Source organism: Oryx dammah, unplaced genomic scaffold (genome assembly GCF_014754425.2).
Source record: "Oryx dammah isolate SB20612 unplaced genomic scaffold, SCBI_Odam_1.1 HiC_scaffold_11, whole genome shotgun sequence".
Lineage (NCBI taxonomy): Eukaryota > Metazoa > Chordata > Mammalia > Artiodactyla > Bovidae > Oryx > Oryx dammah.
The window spans coordinates 20,636,616-20,664,352 of record NW_024070195.1 but is presented as its reverse complement, the minus strand read 5'-3'; the positions used below and the strand labels follow the sequence as shown (position 1 = coordinate 20,664,352).

The 27,737-nt window shown below is 38.8% G+C and overlaps 2 protein-coding genes across 2 annotated transcripts; both read left to right on the top strand.

The window, feature by feature from the left end:
* The first annotated feature begins 11,548 nt into the window (after positions 1–11,548).
* LOC120870361 (olfactory receptor 2M3-like) lies at positions 11,549–12,496 on the top strand. Its single transcript, XM_040250020.1, has one exon. The coding sequence runs from the start codon at positions 11,549–11,551 to the stop codon at positions 12,494–12,496; it is 948 nt and encodes a 315-aa protein (XP_040105954.1).
* Positions 12,497–25,047: 12,551 nt separating this feature from the next.
* On the top strand, positions 25,048–25,986 carry LOC120870375 (olfactory receptor 2M3-like). Its single transcript, XM_040250035.1, has one exon. The coding sequence runs from the start codon at positions 25,048–25,050 to the stop codon at positions 25,984–25,986; it is 939 nt and encodes a 312-aa protein (XP_040105969.1).
* Positions 25,987–27,737: the final 1,751 nt, after the last annotated feature.

Genomic DNA, 27,737 nt, shown 5'->3' with positions numbered 1-27,737 from the left:
TCTTTGCCTCCATTGTACTAAGAAAAAGCGTTTCCCTTACATTTGTGTTACAATAAAGCAGATGTTCAGGAATCCTTACAGTGCGTACATATATTAAGCCATCATTATGTATACTTTAAATACCTTACATTTTATTTGTCAGTTAACCTCAATAAAGCTAGGGGAAAAGAAAGTAGATATTCATGTGACCCTTAGGCCTGCTGCTAACACTAGCCATTGGACCATTGCTTGAATTCTAGGAATTTTTTAAAAATAGGATCCTGAGAATTTTTGATGTTAAAGAGGGTGAATGGAAACCTGGAAGGGATTACTGTCTTTGCTGTAGACTTTGGATCCTATTGGAGCCTCCCCACTACATTACATACCAAGTGTGGGGAGGGGTAATAGCTTAAACTAACCATATGTGGGGCTAAAACTCAGAAGCCAGCAAAACTGTGTGAGTAAGCTACACCCTCAAAGGACAATTTTTGGACTTTCAATTCCCAGTAAGAAGAATCCACATAGGACCCCAGTTCTACCTTTCTCCCACCTTGTCTTATCATTTGTTGGAGATGGTAAAAATGATGGCATTGGTGTACCTCCCATTATAAAGTTTGCTCCAGTTTACATCTATTTGCTCTGTTACAGAATAGGTCCCAGCATTTTAAGGGGCTCTCACTGTGGGAAAAGAATAAGAGTTGAGACAGTTTGTGTTGTCTGAAATTTGGATTGGTGAAAAGGGGAAGGGACAATGGTACAATTTCAAGGCCTGTGGCTTTCATGCTTATCTCCCCTGCACCCCACTTAAAGTGATGCTGGGCTGTGGTGAGAAATATTTCTGGAAAAAAACTCGAGTCACATCCTTCACAAGTAAGTAGAGGAGGGATGGTGCCACACTGTCTCTGGGTGAGAAGAAGGGAAAGGTGCTTCCCAGGAGACACACATGCCACCGGAGTTGAAATAGTTCACATTGCTTCTGGGATGACAGGCGTGGGGCGGATTTGTAATGCAACTGAAGCTTTCTTGTTTCACGCCCCAGACAGCTTGTGTCATTACTCTACCCAAGTGGAGACTTGAACTTAAAAGTGAGTGAGCCTGAAGGCTGTCAACCCTTGCAGAAAGAATCCCTTTTTCCACCCGGCAGAGGACACTTTAAAAATAGAGATATAGGGATCCTACTATCAGTAGTGACTGATAACATCAAATAACTGGTAATTAGAAGAAAAGTCAGCAATGGCACCCCACTCCAGTACTCTTGCCTGGAAAATCTCATGGGCGGAGGAACCTGGTAGGCTGCAGTCCATGGGGTTGCCAACAGTCGGACACAACTGAGCGACTTCACTTTCACTTTTCACTTTTCACTTTCATGCATTGGAGAAGAAAATGGCAACCCACTCCAGTGTTCTTGCCTGGAGAATCCCAGGGACGGCGGAGCCTGGTGGGCTGCCGTTCATGGGGTCGCACAGAGTCGGACACGACTGAAGTGACTTAGCAGCAGCAGCAGTGAAGAAAAGAGAAGACTCGTGGAGTAGCTCCTGGTGTTTATCTTTTATATTCACTTTCAAATTCTCTGCAACACTCTTGTACCCAGGAATCTTGGTCTTAATTTCCTGGCTCAAAAAGTTGCATTAATACATCTGAGAAAGAGAAGTCTTTTATACAGAATCCCAAGTGGATCTCCTCACTATCGATTCCCGCACCTCTTCTAAATAAGGAGTCTGTCTCCCATGTGGAGAAGTTGGTGCTGCTTTGGAACACTTGAGGACAGTTTGTTTGGGGGCAGTAGGACCATATCGTGGTTTGCCAAGAGGCTGTTTAAACCAGATCAGTTGTTGACTGGGCAGGGGACTGATAAGGGAGCTGTATGGAACTGTCACTGCTGCTGTGACCTGGCTTCTCTGTCAACGTCATAAGCCCACGCTCTCAGGCCTCATTCTTCATCCCTATTCAGCCACCACCATCATCCCCATAAGATCATCAACTACACTGAGAAAAACCTCCAGTTGTCAGAGCCCTCCTGACCACTTCAAATCTCTCTATCCTGCCTTTCTTCTGAAGCAATAAATATCCTGGCTCATTTAACATCAAGCTCATTCTCTCCAACAACCTCTGGAACCTTCCTTGTTTATCTCTCTATGGATTTTTCACTTCTTTCATTAAGATTTTTCCCTCACATCTTTGAAAAACTATAGATGATAGATGTCCTTTCATTCCCTGTCTTTTATTTAAGTTTAGGTTGCTAGTTTTTCTCTTCTTTTTTCCCCATTCCAGAATTCACCAGCTTAAAGTCTATACTGCCTCTATTTCTAAGTATTCATTTGCTATCGCTAGCCTCCCTAGTATCTATTCTCTGATGATCAGAAGTAACTGAACGATATCCATGAATAAAGCACTCTACTGGGCAGGCACAATTTTATGGAATGTGGGCCAAATGATAACCAATATTTAAAGGGAAGCGCGGTTTTCAAATGGCCATTCTTTGTGTTCCATTGTGCAGCATTAAGTCTTTATACAGACCGATTAAGAGTGAGGAGATTTTTCTCAATATTCTTTCCCTGAGAATTGAGAGTCTCCATAGAGTATCTTTACTGAACATGGATACTTTATGCACCATTGAATCTGGTATCACAAAGCCCAGTTTCAGAGCAACTTGCTCAATAATCTAAATCAGCTACAAAGTAACTTCATGGACTTAGATGAAATGAAGTAGGTAGAATCTTAGTAAGCCTCCATGTATCCCTCATTTGTCACTTGCAGAGAAGAGATCTTCAACTATTCTTACACATTGTGTTTCTGAGGTTCTGAGTGCTTACTGAGGTCCTGGGGTTCCTTCTCAGGGAAATGATATGACTCCATGTTTCCTGGTGATCAGAGGAACTAACACATCTCCCCAAACTGCACAATTGAGGATGAATATTAGGCATTTGAATCAGAACTTTTAAAGATTTCTATTAGGGTCAGATAGGAAATTTTAGGGGGAGATATACAAAGAAAGAACTAAGAATGTAATGACTGTTGAGTAAGGGCCTAATATCTGAATCACTGCTATTAAGGGAAAAGAGACAAACGGTGATTGATGATGTCTATTTTAAGACAATGTGTGGCCTTCTTGAACATTCAAAATATTCCCCAAGAAATAATAATTTAAAAAGAGATACAAAAAGGAAAATCCCTCATCATCTCAGCAATCATCTCAAGCTCTATGCTGATGAGTTAGCAAATAATTCTGCTCCTTTTCTTAGCCATAGTAAAGTAAATTATCTCTGGCAGCAAGCCTATGCATTATATGAAAGCTATTTAATGAAAAATGAGCATGTTTGGGAGTTTTTAGTAGCTTAATCTAGAAGTGTCAACTGACAAAGGAAATATGATACTTAAAAAAAGCTTATTAAACAGGTTTTGTTGTGGAATAGAGAGCAACAAAATCCGAAGACCAAGATGGCATTATTAGATGCAAAGAATGGAGCATTCACAGTAGAATCAACAGGGAAGATTTTGTAAATAACAAGGCCTGACTTCTTCCAAAGAGATGCTTATTCAATGAATCCAGAAGGGTCTGATCCTAGAAAACATTTTTTTGAATCTCCTCAAAAGATTGTAATAAGTATCTAAGGTTGAGAACCACTGATATACAGGCATGAGAAATTGTTAAGATTTTAAAAGTCAGACATTAGGTGAATATTTCAAGCAGTTTATATTGTTACTGATGAAAGAAAGAGATCATTCTCCACTACCTGGTGTAAAAAACAATGCTTATGCTGGAAACAGGAATAATTACCTTGATGACCTTGGAAAAAATGAAGATAACTTCATCAATGTAATTAAAGGCAAGGGAGAAAATCCCTGTGGACTAAGAAATTTAACTTGGGGAGGGGGAAGGAATTTAAGCTTTTTTATTTATTCAGTCAGAGCTATTGTATCTTCTTGGGGATCACCAGAAGGTAAGATTGGAAAAAGTTTAGATTACGAAATTTCTAACACCTTTTTTATTTCAGTGATGTAAAAATGGATGGAAACCTATACTATGTTAGATGCTTTCAAATCAATAGACATATTTTCTTCTTAACTTGGCCTACCTTAATTCATCCCATATTTAAGTTTTAAATAATACCCGTCTTGGCTAGGTCTTGGGTTCTTTTTAAAGGATAGATGTATATAGACATTCTTGTTATCGAATGAGCACTATTTTAAAACTCATTCAGAGAATCTCTTCATGGAACTATTTAATAAATTCAAGACATTTTCCCCTAGGAAAGGACATATTAAACCCTGTGTAAAGCACAGTTCTATTTGATTAAAATATTATTTTAAAAAAATTTTAAAATAGTATTTTAAAAACTTAAGACATTTTGGTGGCCTATAACTAGTTTAGAAAATGTCATTATACAAAATAATAGGATAAAAATAAAATGGAAATTATATATTTTAATTTCATTATAATTAACACAAATTAATTTGTGTTACCATCAAATAATTAACACAATGATTGAATTGTGTTCCTCAAAATTTATATATTGAAGTCCCAGTCCCTCAGAATGTGACCTTATTTGGAAATATGGTCCTAACAAAGGTAATGTAGTTAATTAAAATAAGGTCACTAGAATGAGTGTTAATGGAAATGACTAGCATCCTTATAAAAAGAGGAAATTAGGAAAAAGACACAAACACAGTGAGACTGCCATGTGAAGATGAAGGAATACATCAGGGTTATTTGCTACAAGCCAGGGAAGAGCAGAGATTGTCAGCAACCACCAGGAGCGAGGTGAATGCCATGACTCTTTCTTGCAGCCTTCAGAAAAATCAGTTTTGCTGACATCTGGATCTGACATTTCTAGCCTTCAGAGCTGTGAGACAGTAAGTTTTGATTGTTTAATCCTTCTGGTTTTTGGTACTTTGTTATGGATGTGTAGCAAGCAAATACAATATGATTAAATACCATAAGTGTAATAATGGTAATGATTAAGATGGTCAAATCTTGTATTTTCTGAGTTCATATATTTTAGATTAAGCTTTATGTTGAGTTATAATCTTTTATTGTTTTTGCAACCATCCTGAGAGATGATATTAGTCTCACTATAGAATTGTTTTTAGAGACGATTCCTGATAATGGTGCTGTCGGCAGTAGAGCAGTGATTCAACCACAGATCTGTTGAATCTTAAAGTCCCAGTTCAGCACTCTGCTCTAAGAGCAGTTGAAGAGACCATATGACTGAGTTTAGTGAGTGGGGAGCATATTGTCTATTAATGAAATAGATTTCATGAGGATGAGGTAGTTGTTTTAGAGTTTGGAATGAAGGAATGAACTGAAAACTTAGGGGCAACTTGGAGAACAAAGCTTATTCTTCATGAGCGTAGTAACCTGAGCCAAAATCTCACACTGGAAATATTTGGGGATGAAAGAGTAGAATTCTCAGGGATTTTTTTTTTTTTTAAGAAAAAAAAACAACAGTGAGAAAAAACTTCTTGAGATGGTGAAAGTAATCTCTTCCACAGTATCCTGAACCCCAAAAGAAATAGTTGTCATTAGATTTTCTGTCAGTCTGGAACCTGTCGAGGTCTCTGATGAGGACAGTGATATAACTCAGTGGTACTGAAAAAGGTGGGCTTCCTAGATGGCTCAGCGGGTAAAGAATCTGCCTGCAATGCAGGAGACTTGGGACCCTTGGGTTTGACCCCTGGGTCAGGAAGATCTCCTAGAGGAGGGCACAGCAACCCACTCCCAGTATTCTTGCCTGGAGAATCCCATGGACAAAGGACCCTGGAGGGCTACCATCCATGAGGTCACTGAAAGTTGGACACGACTGAGCATGGGAATGAAAGGATTTACTTTCTTGGAAATTTAATGTTGCTACTGGGAGAGGAAATTTTCAGACATAGCAGTCTGTTTTCCAACACGTACTATCTTTTCTCTATGTGGAATACCATGAGAAGGTCATCTTTGAAGGCAGGAAAATGGACTACAGCAGTGGTTCTCAAACATTATGTGCTCAGTCATGTCTGACTCTTTGCAACCCTATGGACTGTAGATAGCCTGGCAGGCTCCTCTGTCCATGGGGATTCTCCAGGCAAGAATACTGGAGTGGGTTGCCATGTCCTTCTCCAGGGGATCTTCCCAACCCAGGTAATCGAACCCAGGTCTCCTGCATTGCAGTCGGATTCTTTACTGACTGAGCCACCAGGGATTAGCCAGCATCCAAATCACCTGGAGGCTTATTGAAACATATTTCTGATTCAGTAGGTCTGGGGTGGTGCCTTGAAATGTAAATTTCCTGCAAGTTTCTAGGTGATGTTGATATTAGTAGTTGGTTGGGGGATCAAGTTGTGAGAGTCACTGCACTCAGTGAGTACTTTCTAACCATCTTAAGTCATGCTTACATGCCCTGAAAATCCACCTGTCCTGGGACAGGCTTTTTTATGTGTTCTGCCGGATAGTGTTGCTGGGTTATAACTAAGGGAAAATACAACTTACTCTTGGCATCCAAGGGGAATCAACTGCTTCTTACTTGCTATGCCCCGATCATGTCCAGTTCTTATCTGTGCTATCCATGTGGTCTCTCCTCTGTTTCTTATTCTTCACAAGTATCCATATTTGCTCAAAAATTAAACTAATTTAGTCATCTTCCTCAGCAGAGGTTTTTCACTGTTCCTCCTCCAGTTTTCCTTTTACATATATATGTGTTTAATTTATATTTGGAAGCGTCCTCCTCTTTTAAGTAAGAATATAGGTAAGCTCAGTCTAATTCTGTACTCTAATGAAGTAATTAGGTATAGCCATGTAGTGGGAAATAGATGGTGAAACAGTGGAAACATTGTCAGACTTTATTTTTGGGGGCTCCAAAATCACTGCAGATGGTGACTGCAGCCATGAAATTAAAAGACGCTTACTCCTTGGAAGAAAAGTTATGACCAACCTAGATAGCATATTCAAAAGCAGAGACATTACTTTGCCGACTAAGGTCCGTCTAGTCAAGGCTATGGTTTTTCCTGTGGTCATGTATAGATGTGAGAGTTGGACTGTGAAGAAGCCTGAGCGCTGAAGAATTGATGCTTTTGAACTGTGGTGTTGGAGAAGACTCTTGAGAGTCCCTTGGACTGCAAGGAGATCCAACCAGTCCATTCTAAAGGAGATCAGCCCTGGGATTTCTTTGGAAGGAATGATGCTAAAGCTGAAACTCCAGTACTTTGGCCACCTCATGCGAAGAGTTGACTCATTGGAAAAGACTCTGATGCTGGGAAGGATTGGGGGCAGGAGGAGAAGGGGACGACAGAGGATGAGATGGCTGGATGGCATCACTGACTGGGTGGACGTGTCTGAGTGAACTCCGGGAGTTGGTGATGGACAGGGAGGCCTGGCGTGCTGCGATTCATGGGGTTGCAAAGAGTTGGACATGAATGAGCGACTGAACTGAACTGAACTGATGTAGTGTTTAATGATACAGTGTTTGTAATGATCAATGATGCTTGGGCCCTTAATTCAGAATTACATAGCAGAAAGCATTTTGTGAACACCTGAACGTGTATTTTATTTTGTGAGAAAGAAAGTAAAATACTTTTCAAAACATTGAACCAACATAATTTAAGATTATTGAGTGCACTACCCTGGGTTGGGACGGTTCCTGGAGAAGGAAATGGCAACCCACTCCAGTGTTCTTGCCTGGGAAATCCCATGGACAGAGAAGCCTGGCAGGCTACAGTCCCTGGGGTCACAGGGACTATGACCCTGGTGGTTAACACAGGGTGGTTAACACAGGGTGTTTTCTATGGTGGTTAACACACACCATAGAAAACACTTTCTAATACTATTTGTATAACTAAAGACAGTCTAGTATGTTCTTGAAAATTACTGAACAACAGTTTTTTTGGTCACTAATATCACTACAAGATGTAGTTTTGCAAGTGTGACCATAAAGAGTATGTTTTAATCTGCTTTTTTAAAGCTCCCAACAAATTTTAAAGATTAGTTTTTGATCCCCATCTATTTTATTTGTAAAGGATGAAGAAGCACTGTATGTTTCTAGGAATAGTGATATGGTTCATTCTCTGAATTAACACAAACACAGGTTCATTCTCTGAATTAAATTCTTGGGAGAGTCTCTTAAACAATGCCTTGGTATAATATTGAAAAACAATGCCAACTACCTTTTCGCCACATTTCATGTTTTCAATATTGTTATTTAAAATATATAATTACCAGTAATATGCTGGCTTGAACTAAGTACAAGTTTTCTATGGGAATTTAAATTTTATTTAGTTAGTAGAGTACATCCTTAAACACCCTGAATGTTAAGTTGAGGTTTCTGGAGTTTGTGAACTACAATAATGGCCACTAATATCTATGCGCAGGATGAGCTGGAAACTCAAGAATCTTCAGGAATAAAGGTTAATTAGCTTGTATAATAGCTATTAACATGTGATAATTAGGATTTGGATTATGAATATAAGAACAGATGCTTTTGTATGAATGAGAGAGCTGCTTTTTTCTTGTTGTTAATTAATTATTGTTTTGGCTGCACTGGGTCTTAGTTGTGGCATTCTGGATCTTTCGTTGCAATGCCCAGGCTTCTCTCTAGTTGTGGCCCATGGACTCCAGAGCGCGTAGGTTCAGTAGCCACATCAACCAGAGACAGGTGGGATCTTAGTTCCTGGACCAAGGGATAGAATTCATGGCCGCTGCGTTGTGAGCGGGGAGTCTTAATCACTGACCCAATAGGGAAGTCACTGAGAGAGTGTTGACCAACTAAGTGTTAGTTTAATAACAAATTTGTATGACTACGTGATTGATTCTTTGGGAATAAAAAGGAGGGAAAAATCTAAAGTCATTTTTTATGATTAGATATACAGTTAAAGAATGAAAGAAGACTGTGGTTACAAATATTTTCAGAAAATAGAATAAGGAAATGGATAAGGACACTGGCAACAATGTATTTATGTCTCCCACAGATGAGAACTTACATGTGCACATACCTTTGTATCCAAAGGTACATATATAATAATTATAACAATGCAATTTGATAAATGATATTGTAGAACTGTGTTTAGAAAGTGCTAGGAGTTTTCCAGCTCAGAATACTGAGGAGTGTATGTAGCAATAAACATCTAGAAAAATAGTATAGATGATCCTATTTGCAAAGCAAAGCAAAAAAAAAAAAAAAAAGACACAGCTGCAGAGAACAAATGTATGGATACAAAGGGAAAAGTAGGGTGAGAGGAACTGGGAGATTGGGGTTGACACATATACACTATCAGTACTATGTGTAAAATTGATAACTAATGAGAGCAGACACTACTTAACCGCACTGTGGTGAACTGAATCGGTAGGAAGTCCAAAAAGCAGGGCATATATGTCATGTAAGGCTGATTCATTTTCTTGTAAGGCAGAAGTGAACACAACATTGTAAAGCAACTATACTCCAATAAAAACTAATTTAAAAGAAAAGAAAAAATAAGTGAGGACAATGATCATGGAGGAAGAAATGGTCAGAAAGCTAAATATTACAAGGGATACATGGAAGGATCAAAACACATGGATAGCTGATGAATAAAACAAACCAGAAATGGAGGCAGTCCTGAATCATACACAAAGATCCCCCGTGAAATGACATTGACTGAAGATCTGTTTAAAGAATGCCATTCTAATCAACCCCACCACCATTCTCTCCCACCCCAACTCATCATGCAGAGCAATTGGCAGCTAAGGGCATACCTGGAAGCCAAAAAATTAAACTGGTACTTCTCTCTAAGACAACAATCAAATTGACTCGGAAGATTAAGGCTTCTCTTTGGGTGTTGGCACCCCTACATAAAGCATTCCTCATTTACAGCCAGTCCATCTTAATGGTTAACTCTCCACTAACAATGCCCGCATCCTATTTTCTCATTTGTAGGCTCCACTTAATTAACCAGCTTTCACAATTCTGCTACCGCTTCAGGGTAAAGATTGTAGGAAATCAGTCCTATCTGTACAAAAAGAGAATAGTAGTGTATAGACTTAAAATTACAAAAGTTATATTGGTGTTATAATATTTAAATTCATAGACAATCAGTACAATCTTTTGAAAAGATATTCCAGTAAATGTTACAGCAGGGACAATACTTGCCCAATGGAAGGGATGGTGAAGTAACACAGTGAGATATAATAGACACTCATATTTCTGGCAGGACTTGAAATATCTAAAATGTTGAGGGGCCTACTTTAAGAAAAAAAGGATACACAGTGATGAATAAAGAGTGGCTAGGTCCTTGAACTGGACCTAAGCTTCAGTTAAATCCTCCTCTAGGTAGGGATGAAGAAACAAAGTGCAGTGAGAATAAAGGGCTTTAAAAATGTCCTGCTTCTTTGCTTGAAACAGTTCTTGGGATGGAGATGCACTAGAGAAGCCAGAGACGTTTAGACTAGGACCGGTGAAACTTGGCTTCAACAACATTTGGGAGTAAAAGCACAAAACCTGTCCAGTCTTTAAACATGGTTGGGTTGAGACTGAGAGAACATCTTTCCTTTAATGATGAAATAAATCATGTCACAAGGTTGCCTGAACTCCTCTTCCTTGATGGTTCAACAACATAAAAAGCTGTCTCTGTTTGCTTTTTGTCTAATCCTATGTAAAATAGTTCCATTTTCCTCTAACACAACAAGCTGGTCTTGGCTCACTGTCACACTGATAGACATATATCAAGACATTTCTTTCTTCCTTTTGTGTCTTTAGATACTAATTAATGAAATTTAGCATAACTGCAAGTTATGGAATTTGGGTATGTTCATACACCTTCTTAAAGCTTCCTCATTTTGGTGAATGTGAAAGGAAATCTCAACATGCTACCTTTCTCAAATTGAGACATAAATGATAAATTTTACCCCTCTCTCCACCTATATTATTGTTTTTCATAAATGATAATTTTGATGTTTTACTTCTTCATTTACAACTAAGTCACCTAATCATGATGCATCAGTTACTTCAAATGATTTACCAATTATTCTACACTGGAGGTTCATCTTCTTTATAATTGTTTTAACTAGTAGTCCTGTTTGACCTTTAAGTCTGGTGCACAAATAAACTTACATAAATGCAAATGTTCATATCTCTTAGAAGTAACAGATAATTAGTAGCAGTTATCTTACTATACAGGCAATGACATTCAAAATGCTCTTTTCCTCTGTTACAGAATTTATACATCCTGACACATGTTAAATTTATGTATATGATCCTATTTAATAATTGGTTATATGTTTCTTGAGGAGTCATACACTCTGTCTGGATGCTGTGGTTCATACTGATATCCTATTTAATAATTCCAGCAACTCAATTAAAAAGTTATTTCTGCCTTGTAAAGGAAGTAAAATAAAGCCCGGAGAAGTAACTCATCAGAGGACATGTAGGTTGGCAGTGGTGGAGCTTGAGTGTGATTAATGCCACCTGACTGCAAAGCCTCTGCTCATTCTTTTTCAGGCCTGATCATATCATGTATGTTGGTTTACCGGTGTACCACACATAGAGTGGATGATGAATAAATAATAACCTGAATAGTTAATGTTTGTGACTTCTTGTGCTTCTAGATAAAGAAGACATTTTTTATGGAGTGGGGGAATCAGACATTCAACCCTGACTTCATCTTGATGGGAATTTTTAGTTACACGCCCACTCACATCTTTCTCTTCTCTCTGGTCCTGGGCATCTTCACAATGGCGCTCTTGGCAAACACTCTCATGGTTCTCCTCATCTACCTGGACCCGCGGCTCCACACCCCTATGTACTTCCTCCTCAGCCAGCTCTCCCTCATGGACCTCATGCTCATCTGCACCACTGTACCCAAGATGGCCCACAGCTACCTGTCTGGCAGGAAGTCCATTTCTGTAGCAGGATGTGAAGCCCAAATATTCCTCTATGTGTCTCTCCTTGGTGCTGAGTGCTTCTTGTTGGCTGTCATGGCCTATGACCGCTATGTTGCCATTTGCTATCCTCTTCGGTACCCCGGTCTCATGAACTGGAAACTTTGTGGACTCATGGCTGCCTCTACATGGATTCTTGGTGCCTTTGATGGGATTGTTGAGTTAGCTGCTACTTTGTCTTTCTCCTATTGTGGATCCCGAGAAATAGCTCAGTTCTTCTGTGATGTCCCAGCACTCCTACATCTCTCCTGCACGGATACTTCCACATTCGAAACACTTATTTTCATCTGTTGTGTAGTAATGCTCCTCCTCCCTTTGTCACTCATCATCATCTCCTACACACGTGTAATTATAACTGTTATTCGCATGAGTTCTGGGGAGGGTCAGCACAAGGCTTTCACCACCTGTACTTCACATCTTATTGTTGTGGGGATGTATTATGGAGCAGCTATGTTCATATATATGAGACCCAATTCTAATCGATCTCCAACCCAGGATAAAATGGTATCGACCTTCTACACTATTCTCACTCCCATGCTGAATCCCCTTATATACAGCCTCCGAAACAAAGATGTGGCCAAAGCATTCAGTAAGGTACTAGGGAAGGGGAAATTTAGAGAACAAATTGGATAATGGTTGCAGGGATTTTTTTTCTTCCATAACTCCTGTCTCTCTCTCTGGCAAGTTCATTTATTTAAAAATAACATTTAGCAACAAATGTACAAATGTATACTTTTTCTAAAATAGTCATCACAGTTGATAAACTTGGTACACATTTAGTTTATTGATATATTTTGCATTCATTGAGTATTCTTTTGGTTTTAAATATGCTCAATGAAGTTCTTGAGAAGTGAATAATTAAGTCAATAAACAGATATACTCCTATTTATAGAACTAAATAATAAGAAAAACTGTTTTAAATGCTTTCCCTTATTTTCACAAACCAGATTCTTATTGAAATTCTTATTCAGTGATTTATGTACTGAGTTAAATACCATACTCGTCTATTTCATTGTCATTAGTTCTTTCAAAATATGGCCTAACCAGAGAGTCATGGATATTTGCTCATTTACCAAAAATCTTATTCTATAATAAATACTACTTATTTTGGCCAAAAAGACTTCTTTCTTTTGTTTGACTTCTCTAATACCTGAGCATTTGTATATCTCTTATACAAGATGTCTTATAGCGGAACCACTTATTTCCAGAGTTTTGACAGATGATGCAGTATCATCAACCTATATTTTATAGGGGTTTTTTTGGTATCCTAAAAATCCACTATGGTATAATGAAATCCCAGGACTGTGAGTCCTACCCAGAAATTATGATCTATATCATATTTACGCATTGAACCATGATGGGAATATTGTTATTCTTCATATCAGAATATTACCCTTTGAATGTGTGTAGAAAAGTTTCCATGAATTTAGTAGTTACTGCAGCAATGGTGTAATAATATTATTGTCACAGAAGCTGCCTACTTTTTTCTTTGTTTTCCTGATGAACATGGATGGTAACTGAATGAAAATGTTGACTGGTCTCTGATAGCCTTGGTGGAAACCCCATCCTCCATTCTGGGACAATGTACATGGTCTTCCCAAAGGAATATACTCAAACCCAGTAGAACTCATCTTGGGACAGGTAACAGCACTCAAAATAAAACACTTTTGTGTCCATAGAAGACCAGATTTCTATGACATTGGTTCTACCTGGGAAATTGGATAAACCTTATAAAGACTGGGATTTCATTCATGGAACTTGCATATACTTCTTTAATCTAAACCTGATATTTGGAGTTGCTATAAAAAGATATATGTAAAAATAAGACACTGGTATTAATTTACTTAAAAAGTAGGGAGGGAAAAGTCATGGGTTCATTTACATGAGGGTGGAGTTATGAGTCTTATGATTAGATATGTACTCTTATTACAGCCCTTTGTTGACCACTTTAAAACACTGAACTGCTAAGTCACTTCAGTCGTGTCCAACTCTGTGTGACCCCAGAGACGGCAGCCCACCAGGCTCCCCCGTCCCTGGGATTCTCCAGGCAAGAACACTGGAGTGGGTTGCAATTTCCTTCTCCAATGCATGAAAGTGGAAAGTGAAAGTGAAGTCGCTCAGTCATGTCTGACCCTCAGCAACCCCATGGACTGCAGCCTTCCAGGCTCCTCCGTCCATGGGATTTTCCTGGCAAGAGTACTGGAGTGCCACACTGAAACTGACAAGTAAATGGAAAAGGGGACTGTTGAGTTTTCCAAGAATGTGATGAGTATCATTGAGAGTGGATCCTTACAGAAATTATGACAGCTACATAAAATATCTTTAAATATTTTTTAATTTTGAAAGATAGAAATATTTCACAGTTCTTTCCTAATATTTAAGGAATTGTAGAATTTTTCCCCAAGATACAAAAAAGGACAATGCCAAAATAGAATTCTTGGCATGAGATCTTCCCTGATTGAAGCTATAAGGTCACACGATCAAAATAAGTCTTTTAAACTTTCTTGTTTCTTTCATCTGTTTCTCTTTTTTTAGATATATCTTTCTGAGATATCATATACTGTTAATGAAAAACATACTATAGTTTTAATTTTTTTATATTGACTTCATGGAGGTTTGCTTTGCCTTAGAAAAAGTATCATAAATAATTAATTTCTGCTTATACGTGAAGTGGCTACTACAACCTGTAAATTTTGTTCATGTGAGCACAGTGTTATCATACTCTTAATTTCTGAAAATCACAGAAATATTTGGACTTTGTATACGTGTAAACAAAGGTTTAAATTATGTATCAGTGAGATGCTAAATCAGCTGTGTATATTCAAGTGAAAGTTGGCCTGGCTGCATATACCAAAGGCACTCAGTACTCTGCAAGAGTTATTGGAATCCATATCTTAAGAAGAATAAATGGAGAAGAGGGTGGTGGCACTATTTATTTCATATCTAATTTCACATAATGGTAGCTAACATTATTTGGGTGAAACTCTATCTGGTACATATTATAATGATGAGTGATGAGCTGAGTTTTACAAACTCTCTGACCACCTTCATGATGAAAAAAGGCAACAGACCCCAAGAAAGGACTTCATTAAGTGCGTTTCTGGTCCAATAATTAGTTTCAGGACATACTGCTTCATCACCGTCATCAAAGAGAAACCCTGGCTGACCTTACAGATTCTAATCATGCATCATGCTAAGTCATATCACTTAGCATCACTTCAGTCATATCTGACTCCTTGCAACCCCTTGGACCATAATCACCAAGTTCCTCTGTCCGTGAGAATTTCCCACCAAGTATACTGGAGCAGGTTGCCATGCTTGGACGTTCTCTTTGTGATCCATCCAGGGGATCTTCCAGACCTAGGGATCCAACCCATGTCTCCTATGTCGCAGATTCTAAATGAATATTTATTTGTACCAAAAGATATGGATACTCTGCTGGGTGTAGTCAGTGGAACCCATAATGAATAAACTGAGGGCCACCACTGTTCCACTGAAAACCTATGTGGAGTCAAGTATCTGGATAGTTACAGACTCAGATAGTAAATATATCCAGGTTTCCAAGAAAAAGGAATAAACATGGGAGAATATTTGCCCCAGAGTAGCTCAATCCCTGCTTACCTGCTTTTGTCTGTTCCACTCTCTGGGCAGGAGTGCTGGTACTAGTAGGTTACTAATAAGGACATGTACTGGGCTATGGTGAGACTACAGAGAACCTTAGTGTGAATGGGGAAAGCGTTAAATATCTCCTTTTCAGTATTTTTAGTGAGGGACAATAGATTCTGCCAGTAAACAGTTCTTTCTAGAGAGGATATTAGGTGGATGGTTTAGACCAAGTGTGTCTCTAAATTTTCAGGGAATGCTTTCTCTCTCCTCCCCTTCTGGCTTATAGGGGTTCCTCACCAGGAGAGGTAAGTGTATAGGGCTGAAGTTATCCATGAACATAATCAGGAAAGGGGAGAGAGACACCTTGGCCAGCTATTATGTTATATGACAGTTTTTTTCCCTAGCAGGCACTTTAATCCAACTCCATGACAATTAAATTGAGATAATGGAGGGGGCTCATATTATGGAAGTCATAAATGTGTATTTATTTGACAGTGGCTTCTGAAATAATTTCTTCCAGGCTACTCTGATCTGAGGGTGGGTGGTGGTAGGCCCTGCACTGTTCACCTGTGATCTTGAGGGTTGGCATAAATACTGTCATCTCCTCACTGAGGTTAAACAAATATGCAAGCTTTAGAATTTTCAGAATCCATTAAGCTAACTTTAAAGTGACTATTTCCTCACTATGACATAGTAAAGCTGAAAAAGACCTCTATATCCCATCACTAATCAGGTGTAGTTGTCGACATCCAGAGATATGAAGTGGTTTTTATCAAAGTCACAGATTTATGATGATAGCTTGAAAATTTAGGAAATATCAAAGATAGCTTGAAAATTTAGGAAACTTACCATGCCAGTATTCAAAGTTAGAGAGGACGTCAACACAGTTGATGTCTAACATAATTAAACACGGTTGTTTCTCCAGGGGTCACTTTTTTTTTGGATCCAATATAATATCGCTTAAAGATTTGTATTTGAACTTGTAAATTTACCTGTCTATTGAATGAGGTTGTATAGAGTCATTTCCAGCTATATCTTTCATAATCAGATTTGTAACATATATGACAAATTTTATAAGTTTCAAGATGTTTCCATATAATCTAAAATTTATTCTGAGTTTTCTGATGTTCTCTGATATCGTCTGGAGTGGAACACCATTTCAGACAGGTGACCACTAGCAACTTCAGTTCTCTGCTTCAAGTTCAAGAGAGAGGTACTCTTCTTAGGAAAAAAATTATTCAGGGACTCGCTAAATGAGGTGTCTTGTGGGGCCTGAAAAATTTTAATGAGCATGCAAATTTGAAGACCCCAATTAAATAGCTACCTAATTGGAAAAGTATAAAGCTTTATATGGTTTCTTGGACCGAAGAGCAAAGTGACAACTAGTGAAAGGTAGAAGCTGTCCTGATTAGCAAACTCAAAAAGGACAGAATTGTCTGGTTACTTTGGTGACATTTGACAGAGAAATAAATCTAAGGGTAATAAATACACTTGAGAAACCAGTTAGCATATAAACATTGCATGCTAATTAATATAATAGTAGAGCGTGTGCTAGGGCTGTTGTTGAAGGAAAGTTACAGGGCTCAAAATAGCCTGGAATTAAAACTCCCCTTTAGGTCCTCCCCACCATTCTATGTAAAATAAAGAACTCTTTCACTCAAAGAAAAAAATGGACATTAAGGTTGATTACGCCCAGCTCCCAGCCGGTCCAGCCTGTGGTAGAGCTCCAAAATTCTTTGCCCCAGCCATTTAAGAGATAACTACTCCGAACAACCTTGGAGAACAGGCCCCCTTAAAACAGTAACTTTCCACATACATGCCTATATATACTTACTCTTGGATAAGGGCTGCTGCTGCTATTGCTGCTAAGTCGCTTCAGTCGTGTCCGACTCTGTGCGACCCCGTAGACGGCAGCCCACCAGGCTCTCCCGTCCCTGGGATTCTCCAGGCAAGAACACTGGAGTGGGTTGCCATGATAAGTGCAGCAGCTCGCTAATCTGACTGCTGCCTCTTCTCTCCTCTTTTTTAAAGGTGATCTGTTCCTGTAAACTGCCAGTCTCCTTCTTTTTCTGAACCTCGCCTTCTCTAACTCCCTTACCTTACAGTTGTGACATAAATGTTACCTTGTGAATCCCTCAGAAGAAACAGAGTAGCCATCATGGTCAACAGAAGAGTCCAAAATGCAGTACTTGGATGCAATCTCAAAAACGACAGAATGATCTCTGTTCGTTTCCAAGGCAAACCATTCAATATCACGGTAATCCATGTCTATGCCCCAACCAGTAACGCTGAAGAAGCTGAAGTTGAATGGTTCTATGAAGACCTACAAGACCTTTTACAACTAACACCCAAAAAAGATGTCCTTTTCATTATAGGGGACTGGAATGCAAAAGTAGGAAGTCAAGAAACACCTAGAGTACCAGGCAAATTTGGCCTTGGAATGGGGAATGAAGCAGGGCAAAGACTAATAGAGTTTTGCCAAGAAAATGCACTGGTCATAGCAAACACCCTCTTCTAACAACACAAGAGAAGACTCTACACATGGACATCACCAGATGGTCAACACCGAAATCAGATTGATTATAGTCTTTGCAGCCAAAGATGGAGAAGCTCTATACAGTCAACAAAAACAAGACCAGGAGCTGACTGGCTCAGATCATGAAATCCTTATTGCCAAATTCATACTGAAATTGAAGAAAGTAGGGAAAACCGCTAGACCATTCAGGTATGACCTAAATCAAATCCCTTATGATTATGCAGTGGAAGTGAGAAATAGATTTAAGGGCCTAGATCTGGTAGATAGAGTGCCTGATGAACTATGGAATGAGGTTTGTGACATTGTACAGGAGACAGGGATCAAGACCATCCCCATGGAAAAGAAATGCAAAAAAGCAAAATGGCTGTCTGGGGAAGCTTTACAAATAGCTGAGAAAAGAAGAGAAGTGAAAAGCCAAGGAGAAAAGGAAAGATATAAGCATCTGAATGCAGAGTTCCAAAGAACAGCAAGAAGAGATAAGAAAGGCTTCTTCAGCAATCAATGCAAAGAAATAGAAGAAAACAACAGAATAGGAAAGACTAGAGATCTCTTCAAGAAAATTAGAGATACCAAGGGAACATTTCATGCAAAGATGGGCTCAATAAAGGACAGAAATGGTATGGACCTAACAGAAGCAGAGATATTAAGAAGAGGTGGCAAGAATACACAGAAGAACTGTACAAAAAAGATCTTCACAACCCGGATAATCATGATGGTGTGATCACTCATCTAGAGCCAGACATCCTGGAATGTGAAGTCAAGTGGGCCTTAGAAAGCATCACTATGAACAAAGCTAGTGGAGGTGATGGAATTCCTATTGAGCTATTTCAAATCCTGAAAGATGATGCTGTGAAAGTGCTGCACTCAATATGCCAGCAAATTTGGAAAACTCAGCAGTGGCCACAGGACTGGAAAAGGTCAGTTTTCATTCCAATCCCAAAGAAAGGCAATGCCAAAGAATGCTCAAACTACGGCACAATTGCACTCATCTCACATGCTAGTAAAGCTCAAAATTCTCCAAGCCAGGCTTCAGCAGTATGTGAACCGTGAACTTCCTGATGTTCAAGCTGGTTTTAGAAAAGGCAGAGGAACCAGAGATCAAATTGCAAATATCCGCTGCATCATGGCAAAAGCAAGAGAGTTTCAGAAAAACGTCTATTTCTGCTTTATTGACTATGCCAAAGCCTTTGACTGTGTGGATCACAATCAACTGTGGAAAATTCTGAAAGAGATGGGAATACCAGACCACCTGACCCGCCTCTTGAGAAATCTGTATGCAGGTCAGCAAGCAACAGTTAGAACTAGACATGGAATAACAGACTGGTTCCAAATAGGAAAAGGAGTACGTCAAGGCTGTATATTGTCACCCTGCTTATTTAACTTCTATGTAGAGTACATCATGAGAAACACTGGACTGGAAGAAACACAAGCTGGAATCAAGACTGCTGGGAGAAATATCAATAACCTCAGATATGCAGATGACACCACCCTTATGGCAGAAAGTGAAGAGGAACTAAAAAGCCTCTTGATGAAAGTGAAAGAGGAGAGTGAAAATGTTGACTTAAAGCTGAACATTCAGAAAACGAAGATCATGGCATCTGGTCCCATCACTTCATGGGAAATAGATGGGGAAAGAGTGGAAACAGTGTCAGATTTTATTTTTTGGGGCTCCCAAATCACTGCAGATGGTGACTGCAGCCATGAAATTAAAAGATGCTTACTCCTTGGAAGGAAAGTTATGACCAACCTAGATAGTATATTCAAAAGCAGAGACAGTACTTTGCTGACTAAGGTCCGTCTAGTCAAAGCTATGGTTTTTCCAGTAGTCATGTATGGATGTGAGAGTTGGACTGTGAAGAAGCCTGAGTGCTGAAGAATTGATGCTTTTGAACTGTGGTGTTGGAGAAGACTCTTGAGAGTCCCTTGGACTGCAAGGAGATCCAACCAGTCCATTCTGAAGGAGATCAGCCCTGGGATTTCTTTGGAAGGAATGATGCTGAAGCTGAAACTCCAGTACTTTGGCCACCTTATGCGAAGAGTTGACTCATTGGAAAAGACTCTGATGCTGGGAGGGATTGGGGGCAGGAGGAGAAGGGGACGACAGAGGATGAGATGGCTGGATGGCATCACTGACTTGATGGATGTGAGTCTGAGTGAACTCCGGGAGATGGTGATAGACAGGGAGGCCTGGCGTGCTGTGATTCATGGGGTCGCAAAGAGTCGGACATGACTGAGCGACTGAACTGAACTGAACTGTACTGTGTCACTGTTTAAAGTTAAAATCATATCACTACAAATTTATGTACATTTTTAATTAAAAGTGCTTTTTTCCCATATGAATCTAGAATATTTTACATAGAAAATAATCTACTAATCATTTTAATAACTAGACCATAAGAGATTATTTATTTCATCAACTGATTTTACACTAGACTTCTTTGGATGCACTGAGTCAGACTAGAATATTTCTCTCTTTAAAAGCCAATAATAGCAAAACTATATAGTTCTAACCAGCTGAACCATCTAATCAAGCTTCCTAACTCTCTAAATAACAAATTAGAAAATATCAATAAAACTGAAATATATTGTTATTTGGGGCATTCATTTATTATTTTTAAAAAGTGCTTTATTATTTTAAAATATTTTAATGATGCATAGTACAAAAGGAATGATATAAGAAGTATGGGCACATTCCCATATGAGAGTTTATCTTAACCTGATGAATTTACTTCTTTTCCCTATTTTAATGAAATGAGATACCAGCTAGAGTTGATGGTGTTTGTGTAACTCCTCATCATCATACCATGAACCTCTTACATTTTCTGCCATAATCACAGACTTGAATTTTTGATGAAATGTTACCAGCAATATTAATATATTTTGTGGAATGTGTATGTCTTCATAAAAATTACATAATATGATACAATAGATATTATACTCTACACACAATTCTTCAACTTGCATGTTTCACACATTATGTTTTCTAAAATTAACTTACTTTGATATGTCGAGTCTATTCACATGAATTTTTAAATACTTATACAGTATCCCACTGAATAAATATACCATCAGTTTATTCATGCATATTCCTATTGATGGATATTTGGGTTGCTATATGTTCTATGTCATTATAAATAATAATTGCAATGAATTCAAAGACTCTCTGGTGTCCATTCTCAGAAAACTAGAAATAACAGTAGCAGATAGTTCCATGGACAAATGAATCTACTGAGCAAGTATGATTTTATGGATAGTGGGACAGATGATACCCAGTACTTAAAGGGTAGCTCAGGTCACAGGGGTGTTTTTTGTATTCCATTGTGCAACATTAAGTCTCTACAAATCCACTAAAGAGTAAGGAGCTTCTTTTCAAGTATTCTTTCCCTGGAAATGGAGAGAAGCTCAATAGAGCATTTCCATTTAACACAGACACTGTATGCACCATTGGCTCTGTAACAAAGCCAAGTTACAGAGCAACTTGGTCAGTACTCTGATCAGCTATGAAGTAGCTTAATCAGGTTGGGGAGGGGAGGGAAATACAATAAGGTCAGTGGAATTTTGGTAAGCCTCCATCTATCCTTCATTTGTCACTTGTAGGGAGAGGCTCTCCAACTATCCTTACTCATAGTGTTACTTGGGCTTCTGAGTGTTTATTGGACTGCTCCCTCTATGGGTCCTTCTCAAAGAAATGAGACAACTCCACATTTCCTGGTGACTAGAAGAACTAACACATTTTCTCAAACTGTCCAATTGATGATAAGTATCAGGCATTTGAGCTTTTAAAGGCTAGTGTCAAGCAGGAAATTTTAGGGAGAGTCATAAAGAGAGAGAAATAAGAACTACTGTCAAAAGGAAAAGGAGATCAATAGTGACTAGTGATGTGTTTTAAAACAATAGTGGTCATTCTTGATCATTTGAAATATTCCCTCAAAAATAATGATAAAGTGGCACAAAAAGGGAAAATCCTTCATTATTTCATAAATTATTTCATGCTCTATGCTGATGAGTTAAGAAATAATTCTGCTCCTTTTCTTAGCCATAATAAAGTAAAATATCTCTGGCAGCAAGCCTATGCATTACATGGAAACTGTTTAAAGAAGAACAAGCATGTTTTGGGCTTAGTAGTAGTTTAATCTGAAAGTGTCAACTGACCAAAAAAATATGAGGGACTAAAAAAGTTTATTGAACAAGTTTTGCCATAGAATAGAGAACAGTGAAATCCAAGGACCAAGATGGCATTGTTAACTTTGCAAAGGTTAGAGCCTGCACAATAGAATCAACTGGGGACATTCAGAAAATAACAATGCCTGGTTTCTTCCAAAGAGATCCTAATTTAATGAGTTTAGAAAAGTCTGGTCTAGATAACATTTTCAAATCTCTTCAAAAGATTCTAATAAGTATCTAAATTTGAGAACCACTGGGACAGAGGCATGAGAAATTGTTAAGATTTTAAAAACTGGACATTAGACAGGTGAATATTTCAAGCAATCTACATTAATAATGATGAAAGAAACAGGGCACCCCCTGCTACCTGATATAAAAAGAAACAAAGCTTATATTGGAAACAAGAAAAATTACATTGAGAACCTCGGGAAAAATTGAAGATAACATCATCAATGTAATTAAAGACAAGGGACTAAGTCCCTGTGGACAAAGAAATTTAACTTGGAAAAAAAAAAAAAACCTAGGATTTAAGCCTTTTTATTTACTCAGTTAGTGTTCTTGTATTTTCCTGGGAAACACCAGAAGGTAGGTTGGAAAAAAGAAGTTTAAATAACAAAATATCTAGCACTTTCTGGGTTTCAATGAAGCAGAAATGGATGAAAATCTATACTGTGTTAGATACTTCCAAAGCAATAGATATATTTCCATCTTACCTTAATTCATCCCGTATTAAAACTTGAGTAATATTAGTTTTGACTATGTCTTGGGTTCTTTTTAAAGGGTGTGCCTGGAGAATCCCATGGACGGAGGAGCCTGGTAGGCTGCAGTCCATGGGGTTGCTAAGGGTCGGACACGACTGAGCGACTTCCCTTTCACTTTCCTGCATTGGAGAAGGAAATGGCAACCCACTCCAGTGCTCTTGCCTGGAGAATCCCAGGGACGGGAGAGCCTGGTGGGCTGCCGTCTATGGAGTCACACAGAGTCAGACACGACTGAAGTGACTTAGCAGCAGCAGCAGGTGAACACAGGAGAAGGCAATGGCTACCCACTCCAGTACTCTTGCCTGGGGAATCCCATGGACGGAGGAGCCTGGTAGGCTGCAGCCCGTGGGGTCGCGAAGGGTTGGGCACGACTGAGCGACTTCACTTTCACTTTTCATTTTCATGCATTGGAGAAGGCAATGGCAACCCACTCCAGTGTTCTTGCCTGGAGAATCCCAGGGACAGAGGAGCCCGGTGGGCTGCCATCTATGGGGTCGCACAGAGTCGGATACGACTGGCACGATTTAACAGCAGCAGCAGCAGCAGGTGAACACAAGGCATTATTATAATTTGACTGTTCTATCATGTATACTAGGTTAAAACTCATTCAGATAATCTTTTCATGTATCTATTTCACTAATGCAGCACTTTTTTCCCCTCTAAGAAGTACATATTCAACTCTGTATAAAGCACAATTCTGTTTTATTAAAATAGTATTTTTTAAATGTAAGACAATACATTTTGGTGGCCTATACTCCAGTTTAGAGAATAAATCATTATACAAAATGATAGGATAAAATAAAACATGGAAATTAATATATATTTTAGGGGTTGAATCATGTGCCTCAAAATTTATATTTTGAACTCTGTATTTCACAATGAAGTGACCTTATTTGAAGATATGGTCCTTACAGAGGTAACCAAGTTAACAGGAGTTCACTAGGGGACGTATTAATTCAAATAATTAGTATCCTTATAAAAAGAGGAAACTTGGACACAGACACAGACACAGTGAGATTGCTATGTGAAGATGAAGGACACATCAGAGTTATTTTCTATAAGTCAGGGAATACCGAAGATTGCCAGTGACCACCAGAAGTTGGATGAGAAGCATTGAACTGATTCTTCCTTGCAACCTTCAGCAGAACCAGATTTGCTGACTCCTTGATCTGACACTTCCAGCTTGCAGAACTGTGAGACAGTAAGTTTTGATTGTTTAGTCCTCCTAGTTTTTGGCACCTTGTTATGGCAGTCTAACAGACTAATACAGAGATTAAATACCAAAAGTATAACAATGGCAATGATTAAGATATTTGAATGATTAAAATATTATATTTTCTGAGTGCATATATTTTAATTAAGCATTATGTTATCTTTTATTATCTTTGCAACAATCCTGAGAAATGACATTAGTTACCATAGAATTTTGTTTTTTAAAAAAATAGAAGATTCCTGATAATATCACTATTGGCAGTAGAGCAGGTTATTAGTTGTAGTTATCTTACTTTACTATATAAACAATGGCATTAAAAATGCTCTCTTCCTGGGACTTCCATGGAGGTCAGTGGTTAAGAATCCACATTCCCATTGCAGGAGACATAGGTTCTATCCCTGCTCCGGGAAGACTCCACATACCACAGGGCAACAAAGACCATGAGCCCCAACTACTGAGACCATGCACTGCAACTACTAAAACCTGTGTACCCTAGAACACCTGCTCTGCAACAAGAGAAGCCATTGCAATAAGAAGGCCATTCACTGCAACAAAGCGTACCTCTGGCTCGCCACAATTAGAGTAAGCCGTGGTACAGCAACAAAGACCCAGGGCAGCCATAAATCATCAATAATTTAAAAATATATATTTAAAAAAATCTATTTATACTATGTAAAGGAAAAATGAGAACATATAGAAATTACCTGTCAGAGCAAGTTGGTGGAGGTTGAGTGTGGTTAACTCCACCTGACTGCAAAGCCTCTGCTCATTCTTTCCCAGTCCTGACATACCATGTATGTTGGTTTACCGGTGTACCACACATAGAGTGGACAGTATATAAATAATTATCCAGATATGTAATGTTTATAACTTCTTGTGGTTCTAGATACAGAAAATATTCATCATGGAACGGGACAATCAGACATTCAACCCTGACTTCATCTTGATGGGAATTTTTAGTTACACGCCCACTCACATCTTTCTCTTCTCTCTGGTCCTGGGCATCTTCACAATGGCGCTCTTGGCAAACACTCTCATGGTTCTCCTCATCTACCTGGACCCGCGGCTCCACACCCCCATGTACTTCCTCCTCAGCCAGCTCTCCCTCATGGACCTCATGCTCATCTGCACCACTGTACCCAAGATGGCCCACAGCTACCTGTCTGGCAGGAAGTCCATTTCTGTAGCAGGATGTGAAGTCCAGATCTTTTTCTTTGTGTCCCTATTTGGTGCTGAGTGCTTCTTGTTGGCTGTCATGGCCTATGACCGCTATGTTGCCATTTGCTATCCTCTTCGGTACCCCAGTCTCATGAACTGGAAACTTTGTGGACTCATGGCTGCCTCTACATGGATTCTTGGTGCCTTTGATGGGATTGTTGATGTAGCTGCTACTATGTCTTTCTCCTATTGTGGATCCCGAGAAATAGCTCAGTTCTTCTGTGATGTCCCAGCACTCCTACATCTCTCCTGCACGGATACTTCCACATTCGAAACACTTATTTTCATCTGTTGTGTAGTAATGCTCCTCCTCCCTTTGTCACTCATCATCATCTCCTACACACGTGTAATTATAACTGTTATTCACATGAGTTCTGGGGAGGGTCGGCACAAGGCTTTCACCACCTGTACTTCACATCTTATTGTTGTGGGGATGTATTATGGAGCAGCTATGTTCATATATATGAGACCCACTTCTAATAGATCCCCAATTCAGGACAAGATGGTGTCAGCCTTCTACACCATTCTCACTCCCACGCTGAATCCCCTTATATACAGTCTCCGGAACAAAGATGTGGCCAAAGCATTCAATAAGGTACTAGGGAAGAGGAAATCTAGAGAATAAAATGGATTAGTGGTTTACGGAAATTTTTTTCTGTCTTAACTCTTCTCTCTTTAAATTCCTTTATTAAAAAAAATCAGCAAAAACTGTATAAACTGTTTTCCTAAATTAGGGATCAGACTTGATAGACTCTGGATATACATTCAGTTAATTGATATATTCTGCATTCATTGTATATTCATTTTGGTTTTAAGCATACTCAATGAAATTCTTGAGAAGTGAGTAATTAAGTTAAAGTTTCACTCCCCTTTCTAGAACTAAATAATAAACAGTTCAGTCCAGTCACTCAGTTGTGTCCGACTCTTTGCAACCCCATGAGTCGCAGCACACCAGGCCTCCCTGTCCATCAGCAACTCCCGGAGTTCACTCAGACTCACGTCCATTGAGTCAGTGATGCCATCCAACCATCTCATCCGCAGTCGTCCCCTTCTCCTCCTGCCCCCAATCCCTCCCAGCATCAGAGTCTTTTTCAATGAGTCAACTCTTCACATGAGGTGGCCAAAGTACTGGAGTTTCAGCTTTAGCATCATTCCTTCCAAAGAAATCCCAGGGCTGATCTCCTTCAGAATGGACTGGTTGGATCTCCTTGCAGTCCAAGGGACTCTCAAGAGTCTTCTCCAACACCACAGTTCAAAAGCATCAATTCTTTGGCACTCAGCCTTCTTCACAGTCCAACTCTCACATCCATGCATGACTACTGGAAAAACCATAGCCTTGACTAGACGGACCTTAGTTGGCAGATAATAAACAAAATTGTCCTAAATGATTTTCCTGATTTTCAAAATCCAAAATCTTATTGAAATGCTTCTATAATGACTTATGCACTGAGTTAGCTACCACACTTGCCTATTTCATTTTGTTATTAGCTCTTTCAAAATATAGGCTAACCAGGGAGGCACAGATATTTGTTCATTTACCAAAAAAAAAAAGGTTGTTCTAATAAATATTACTTATTTTGACAGAGAAGGCTTTTTTCTTGTGTTTGACTTCCCTGATACACTAGGCATTTGTACACCTAAATAATTCTTATAGTGGAACCACTTATATTCCAGAGTTTTGGCAGCTAATACAGTATCATCAATCTATACTTTGTATATATTATAAGTCTTGTAAGTTTCATGATGCTTGGTTATAATCCAAAATTAATTGAGTTCTCTGATGTTCTCTGACATCATCTGGGGTGACCACTATTTCAGACAGGTGATCACAGGCAACTTTGGTCTCTGCTTCAAGCTCAGGAGAGAGGTACTATTACTTTAGAGAAAAAAAGTGTTCAGGGACTCATTAAATGTAGTGTCTTATGGGGACTGAAAAGTTTTAATGAGCGTGGCAAAGTTGAAGAGCCAGGCAGTCTAGTTAAGTAACTACCTAATTGGCAAGGTATAAAACTTTACATGGTTTCTTGGGACCAAGGGGCAAAGTACCAACTGGTGAATGGTAGAAATTATCATGATTAGCAACTTAAAAGGACAAAGTTGTTTGATTACTTTGGTGACTTTTGACAGAGAAATAAGTCTAGGGGTAATAAATATGCTTGGAAAACCAGTTAACACATAAGCATTTCATGCTAATTAATACAACAGCAGGGCATGTGCTAGGGCTGTTGTGATACAAATGTTGCCTCATATGAGCCTAATCTAACTGTGTAGATTTAAAATCATATCACTACAAACATATGTGCATTTGAAATTAAAAATACTTTTTCTGATGAATCTAGATTATTTCACATAAAAAATAATCTAATAATCATCTGC